This window comes from Cryptosporidium ryanae (assembly GCF_009792415.1).
Source record: "Cryptosporidium ryanae isolate 45019 chromosome Unknown contig_67, whole genome shotgun sequence".
Classification (NCBI taxonomy): domain Eukaryota; phylum Apicomplexa; class Conoidasida; order Eucoccidiorida; family Cryptosporidiidae; genus Cryptosporidium; species Cryptosporidium ryanae.
In genome coordinates, this window is record NW_027125508.1 from 144186 (window position 1) to 151877 (window position 7692).

The 7692-nt window shown below is 30.6% G+C and overlaps 4 protein-coding genes across 4 annotated transcripts; 3 read left to right on the forward strand and 1 right to left on the reverse strand.

Moving 5' to 3' along the window:
- Window positions 1–3: 3 nt before the first annotated feature.
- On the forward strand, window positions 4–2492 carry FG386_003185 (uncharacterized protein; the record flags this gene model as incomplete). The annotated part of the gene is made up of 2 exons (XM_067342413.1): window positions 4–1485; window positions 1530–2492. The coding sequence occupies 2 exons, from the start codon at window positions 4–6 to the stop codon at window positions 2490–2492; spliced, it is 2445 nt and encodes an 814-aa protein (XP_067198559.1).
- Window positions 2493–2646: 154 nt separating this feature from the next.
- FG386_003186 (uncharacterized protein) lies at window positions 2647–3798 on the forward strand (the record flags this gene model as incomplete). Its single annotated transcript, XM_067342414.1, has 1 exon — window positions 2647–3798. One exon carries the CDS (start codon window positions 2647–2649, stop codon window positions 3796–3798), a length of 1152 nt encoding a protein of 383 aa, XP_067198560.1.
- A 100-nt stretch (window positions 3799–3898) lies between these two features.
- FG386_003187 (ring finger and bbox containing protein) lies at window positions 3899–5824 on the forward strand (the record flags this gene model as incomplete). The annotated part of the gene is made up of 1 exon (XM_067342415.1): window positions 3899–5824. One exon carries the CDS (start codon window positions 3899–3901, stop codon window positions 5822–5824), a length of 1926 nt encoding a protein of 641 aa, XP_067198561.1.
- A 203-nt stretch (window positions 5825–6027) lies between these two features.
- On the reverse strand, window positions 6028–6738 carry FG386_003188 (uncharacterized protein; the record flags this gene model as incomplete). The annotated part of the gene is made up of 1 exon (XM_067342416.1): window positions 6028–6738. One exon carries the CDS (start codon window positions 6736–6738, stop codon window positions 6028–6030), a length of 711 nt encoding a protein of 236 aa, XP_067198562.1.
- Between the last annotated feature and the right edge of the window lie 954 nt (window positions 6739–7692).

Consider the following 7692-nt stretch of genomic DNA (forward strand, 5'->3'; position numbering starts at 1 on the left):
CATATGAAAAATAAAATATGCTATCAAAATAATAAAAAAGATACAACAAGCAAAACATTACGTGTAGATAAAGAATTGTATTTAACAAGGAAGAAAAAGATTTCGAATAGTACAAACTCTTTGAACAATGGAAAGGATGTAATATTATGTGTAGCTGAAAAAAATTCAGTTTCAAAGGAGATATCCCATTTTCTTTGTCCACAGTGGACGTCGCCAACTATCTTAACAAGTAAAAGTATAACTAATCCGGTTTTTATGTTTCCATATACTTTTTTAAATGTGGAGTGCAACATGATAGTCACATCTGTGAGAGGGCATATAAAAAATCTTGAATTTGAGTCAAAGTTTTCAAATTGGAATAATATTGATCCTGCTGTATTACTTGATCTTTCAACGCCTGTAATTAACTCTGTTGTTCCAAATTGCAAGGATATCGCAGAGAACCTCAAATTTTATGCTAAAATTTCTAAGTACTTGATTCTTTGGTTAGACTGTGACAGAGAAGGAGAAAACATTGCATTTGAAGTTATCAGCATTTGTATGACTTCAAACCAAAATTTAAAAATATTTAGGGCCCACTTTTCCGCTTTAACTAAGAATGACATATTAAATGCAATTGAAAATCTGAGGGCACCTGATAGAGCACTAAGTGATGCTGTAGAAGCAAGAAAGGAGATTGATCTTAGAGTTGGTTCATCGTTTACAAGATTCTTAACCTTAAGATATAGAAAAATTTTCTCGATTCCTGATCAGACTTTAAGTTATGGAACATGCCAATTTCCTACTTTAGGATTTGTAGTCAATAGATATAATAAGGTTATTCATTTTAATCGAGAAAATGTATGGACAATAGTTCTAAACATTAATCCCAATGTAAAAAATGACAATTTAAATACAAATATATTAAAGTTTGACTGGGAAAGGGGGAAAATTTTTGATCGCCTTTTCGTATTTGTAATTTACGAAATTTGCATTGAAAATCCAAGATTATTCATAGAAGATATTTCCAAAAAGGACTCGAAGAGATACAAACCACTACCATTAAATACAATTGAGATGACAAAAATCGCCTCGAAAAAATTAAAGATGTCGCCCAACAAATGCCTTAAAATAGCAGAGGAGCTTTACCAAAAGGGTTTTATTTCTTATCCTAGAACAGAAACCAATTTTTTTTCCAAAAATATTGACTTGAAAAATTGTATTAAAGAATTGTCACGAAATAGTGTTTTTGGAAACTATGCTAGGGATTTAATTGATTTGAATAGATTTATGCAACCGAGAAAAGGAAACAAGGATGATGGATCACATCCCCCAATTCATCCTGTAAAGAATCTAGAAAAAAAAGAATCAATATCTAACGATGAATGGCTACTTTATGAATTAATTTCACGCCATTTTTTGGCTACTTGTTCAAAAGATGCAATTTTACTTGAAACCAGTGTAATAGCATCTATTGCAAATGAAAATTTTCATACAAAGGGGATGGTAAGTTTTATTATTTATTTGCGAAATAAACTAATATTTTCTAGGAATTAATTGAGATGAATTGGTTAGAAATATATTCACTATATGAAAAAGTCGCAATTCGAAAACTACCCGAATTAGAATTAGGTGAATTAATGGTACCATTTGAATTGTTTATTCAAAAAGGGTGTACTGAACCTCCATCCTTACTTTCTGAGTCTGAACTTATAGACTTAATGGACAGGAATGGAATAGGAACAGATGCTACTATGCATGAACACATAGAAAGAATCCACTCTAGACAATATGTAAAAAAGGATAAAGGAATGATGCTTTCTCCAACTGCGCTGGGATATGCACTTTTTAACGGATTTGAATTGATATCTGAACAAATGAAAAAACACAAAAGAATGGACAAAATTGTGGAAAAATTTGATTTCTTAAATAGTTCATTCTGTCACAGTCTAATGCACTTTCACATTAGACAAATGATTGAAAATTCGATATCAAGGATTTCAAGAGGTGAATGTACAAGAAGCCATATTGTAGAAGGAGTTTTGACTTTTATGAAATATATCTATAGATTTATGTTAGAATATATAGAAGAACTGGATTTATCACTAGGCTCATTTTTTCCAAAGTGGGATTATTCATTAGTGACAGAGAATGGAATATTGATTAAGAGAGGAATTTCCGAATGTGGGTTCTGCAAATCAAATATCGATCTATTTGAAATTAAAAGAACATCAGGAGAACTACCACCACTGAAAATTGAAAAGAAAATAGAAAAGGTTTACATTTCAAGAGAACTTAGAATTGGTATTTGTACAGGACAAAAACAAGAAGAATGCAAAAATCCACTAAATATTCCTATCACAGGAGAAATAAACATTACTGACATTAAATGTAAACATTGTAAATTTGGTGTCATAAAAATTCACAATTTTGATACAAAAAGAATTCACTATAGTTGCCCATACTGTCAAAACTTTTCTTATAATAACAATCAATACTTAAGATTAAAATAGTATATTAAAAATTACAAAACCTCCAGACATTTAAATTTTATTAAATATTAAGGATACTTGATAAGAGTCATTCATACTCACTTTAGCGTGACAAGTGTAAAATTAGGGCGCGAAGGGTTTGTTGTCACATTTTCTTAATTGTTTAATTTTAAAAATGTCAAATGTAGACGATACTAATGAAGGAAAAACTGTATTTTTGAGAAACGTTCCATTTGAAATATCTGAGAATGATTTAAAGATTTTAATTGAAACAAGGTTTGGTGAAGTTGAGTATGTAAAAATAGTTCTTTCTAGAATTACGCAACTCCCTAAAGGAGTTGCCTTCGTCAAATTTAAAAACAAGAACTCTGTGGAAGAAATGTTATCTAACGAGAAAAAAGCAAATGAATACTTTGAAAATAATGTAATTGGAACGAAAATGAATAACAGAAAAGATAAAAAATGTATGAGAACATTACTAATCCCTCCGGATATTGGAATTCAGTTCAATGGTAGGAGGATTTATGCACACTTGGCTCTAAGCAGGAATGAAATTGAGTCAATTAAAAGTAGGAAACATACTTTTAAAAAAAATTGTACGTTAGTGAATGACTTGGAACTAATTAAGCAAGGTTTAATTTTACCTGGTATGAAGGAGGCGGAAGGAATGAGTGAGCATGATTTAAAGTTACGTGAGAATTCTTGGAAGGAATTAAAGTTTAAAATAAATAACCCAAATTATGAAATAAATAAACTCAGGTTATGTATCAGAAATATACCAACTAATATTAATCAAGGTAAACTTGGTGATATTATTTTTGAAAAGATATCAAATATGGGAGATGATTTAGTTAGAAAATTAGTCATTAATATTATTTCTGAACTTGAAGAAAAGGAATTATCAGAAAAAAATGATTTTACCGAGATCAGAAGAATTTTATCTAGGTTAAGAAAGTCTATTAATTCGTCAAAAAAATCAAAGTCTGTGCTTAAGGGTTTGGTACAGAAAGTTAGGATAATAAGAAAAGATTCAAGTAAGACAAGTAAATCAATGGGATATGGATTCATCCACACACGTTCATTTTTTCTTTCAAAAGAAATTATGAGTATTTTAAATAACAACCCATCTATTTTCTCATCTGAAAAGAGACCCATAGTTGAATTTGCTATTGAAGACAAAAGAGCACTTTATTTGCAAAAAAGGAAAAGCGAACTAAAAAAGAGGTTGAATAAAAATTCTCATGATCAACTGTACGAGGTTATTAAAAAAACAAAAGACAAAATTGGGAGAGGTAAGAGGCAAAGAATGAAAAAAGCAGCCCTTTGAATAACTTTTAAAGTTATGTTACATTATAGACAAGACTTTTGCGATGTGTGCTAATAGTCGTGTTTCAATCCCTCCCTATCAATGTTAAGTTATTTTTAAAATGATATCAAATGGTATATTAAATGATGTTATAGCTCATAAAAATGAGACTAAATACTCTAACAATGTAAATGATATATCAAATATCTTTAAAGTAAACATAGAAGATGTCAATAATAACAATGCGCCAGATATTCTTGATGAAGAGGTAGTTGTATGTTCGTATTGTAATCAACCTACATATGAAGAGTCTTATATTTTGTTATCATGCCTTCATAGATATCACTATTATTGTGTTTTGAGCAACATTACTGCTGTTTCTGATTGTGGCGACTTCATGGTTTGTAAAGTTTGTGGTTTTAAATCTGCAGTCCTTGGTAAAACAGGTATTCCAGTGGTCCGTGAGCTGGGCTCTGCCTTTAACAGAAGTTATTTTGGTTCTCAACCGAAGTCAAATTGTTCTACATGCTTGTTTAGAATACCTGATGTGTATTGTATTGATTGCTGTGAAAATTTTTGCATTAGGTGTGCAAAGGAGTTTCACAACTCGTTTTCTTCTCTTCAAAATCATATTTTTAGGCAACTGGAAAGTAATGAGCAACATTTGGTTGTTAAAAATGTAAAGAATCTTCAACATACTGCAAAGAAAGAGAGAATTTTGCTTGGTATAAATGGGAATACAGACGAAGCGAACAATAAACTACAAAAAAAAAAAAAACAGTCTGCCGAAGAGTATTGTATTGTTCACAAAAATTCAAAGGCTAATTACTTCTGTCTTACGTGTGAACATAATTGTTTTTGTGATGTTTGTGCAACTATTGGAATGCATCGTGATCACAAGGTATTAATGGCAAATGAGGCTATTGACTGTATCAGAGATGTATTGGTTCAATTTCAAAACTTTGCAATAAAGAGAATTACAGAACTTGATTCTGTTCAGGACTCCACTTCTGAATGGTTAAAAAGGCAACAGAAATTTATGGAAGAGGTAAAGCCTCAACTTGAAACTAATTCTGTTCAAGCATGTCAAATATTATCTGATAACACTGAAAAGTTTAAGAATGAGCTTTTAAAAGAATGGTTTGATGGAGAGGATATAGTTTTAAAAGAAATTAATGATTCCAAAAAAAAATTAGATGAAATAAAACAATTGATAATATTATTGCAAACATGTTTAGATAAAGGTGACGATTATTTGATGATGAATTTCTTACATGAAAAGTATAAAGAGGTTTATATGTGGTTAGATAGACCATTTAACGAAGATGATTTTACAAAATTTACAGACCCTATTATTTGTTATGAACGATTATATAACATGACAGATAAAATAAATAAGGAAACTACTAACTTAATGTCTCAACAGATTGCCTTGAACAGATTGAATTGTATATTTCAGCCAAGAAAATTTCAATGCAACTATGAAAGCGACATTATCACATTTGACGATGATGGAATTGCAATACCAATACTTTCTAGTGATAAAATTAGTTATAGCAGCAATTTGGAAGAAACAAAGAATTCGGAAAAATCAATTATTAAAATTGGTAATGAGATTTTTAACAGGAATTTATTTGGGAGAAAACGACAGGATATTCAGATAGAGCAGTCCGTCAAATTAGAGATTACTCAAAATGACAATGATTCTGAGGAGCTAGAGGATAATTCTTATTGTGCACTGTATGAGAGAATGAAATGGCTGCATCCTAAAGATGACTCTTTGGATCAAGATAAATTAGATGATGAAGAAAAAAAGGAATTAAACAAACCTTCACAAGATTGCGATTCAAAAAATAACTTGAGAGAAGAAACAACAGATGTTAGTAATGACATATTCCAAAATGAAGAGTTAGAATATTCCAGAGTTAATAGATTTATAGAACATCAAAAAGATGTCCCATATATGACAAATTTATGCATTGATATTGAAAGTGAGTGTATAAATATTTTTCCAAGATTCGATATATTATATTCAAAAATGGAGTAAAATCCTCGTATTTTTAAATAAAGTCAATATAACAAATTCATTTTATTTTCGGAACTTTAGAATATTTAACTACTAGCTTTTATGGCTCTTTTACGCTTAAATATATTTCGAACTATCATTTTTCAAACTTAATAAGTTAATATTTTTTATTTCTTCTCCTATTTAATAATATGTTTTATTTTCAGATAGAATATAATTTATATTTACTCAATATTTACATTATTTCTATTTAACGAAGGAAGTGCTGAATACCCGAACTTTATTGATTCACTTCTTTCACCAGGGACAAATTTGGAAAACATTGGTGCTATTCCTGTGTCGTTCGTTTGGGCAACGAAATGTCTATTTGGAATTGAATAATTTTTAGGTTCTATTATAGAATCATTGCTTGAGGATGAGTTAGATACACTTTTAGAAATGTTTGATGTATAAATCCTCTCATTTAGTTTCTCAACTGCTGTACCTGTATCAAGGAATTGTTCTTTTTTTGGTGAAACAAATAATTTTTCAGTGTTACTCTGCTCCGAATTATCATTTGTTCCATTAGTATTTTTTGAGATACTTTCAAATTTTGTCTCTATGGTTCCTTGTAAAATTGGATTTTCTGTATCTAAAATTTTGGATTCAATTGTTGTGGAGGCGGTAGTCGTTTTTGTTTGTATTTTTTTAAAGATATTAGATTGTAATGCTGATATATTACTGGAATCTATTATTGCATTTTGTTGTGTCTTAAAGTTATGAATTCCAATATTTTCAGGTTTAATTTTAATACTTCGATCCTTTTTATTTGACATTTCTTCACTTTTAATTGAACTTGGATATGCATATATTTCAGGTACTTTAGTAGTTGTCTCAGTTAAAAATTTAAGTATAGTTCTTTGATTTGTTACATTTTTAGTTCTAATTGGGTTCATTTTTAGGTCTTGGCTATTTTCTGCAGTTTGAAGAACAAATCTAAGTGGAGTAGAAATTGAATTAACCTCAGAGGTAGTAGTAGTAGTGGTAGTTGTTGGTGGTTGTTTAAAGAATAAATTCTTGTTTGTAATAAATGGAATATTGTTTATATCTATAGGATGTAAAAATGATGAAGACTTGACTTCAAAGTCTTTTCCCCCTTGAGCATTTGATTCCCTAAGGAAAAAACCGGATTCTCCTGTAGTAGTAGTAGTAGTAGTTGTAGTAGTGGTGGTAGTAGTAGTAGTTGTTGTTGTGGTAGTGGTGGTAGTAGTAGTAGTTGTTGTTGTAGTGGTAGTGGTGGTAGTAGTAGTAGTTGTGGTGGTAGTAGTAGTAGTAGTAGTAGTTGTTGTTGTTGTTGTTGTGGTAGTGGTGGTAGTAGTGGTTGTTGTGGTAGTAGTAGTAGTAGTAGTTGTTGTTGTTGTAGTTGTTGTTGTAGTAGTAGTTGTTGTGGTAGTAGTAGTAGTAGGTTGTCCAAAGAATAAGTTCTTATTTGCAATAAATGGAATATTGTTTATATCTATAGGATATAAAAATGATGAAGACTTGACTTCAAAGTCTTTTCCCCCTTGAGCATTTGATTCCCTAAGGAAAAAACCGGATTCACCTGTAGTAGTAGTAGTAGTTGCTGTTGTTGTGGTAGTGGTGGTAGTAGTAGTAGTTGTTGTTGTGGTAGTGGTGGTAGTAGTAGTAGTAGTAGTGGTAGTAGTAGTAGTAGTAGTGGTAGTAGTAGTAGTAGTGGTAGTAGTAGTAGTAGTAGTGGTAGTAGTAGTAGTAGTGGTAGTGGTGGTAGTAGTAGTAGTTGTGGTAGTGGTGGTAGTAGTAGTAGTTGTTGTTGTGGTAGTGGTGGTAGTAGTTGTAGTAGTAGTTGTGGTAGTGGTGGTAGTAGTTGTAGTAGGTTGTCCAAAGAATAA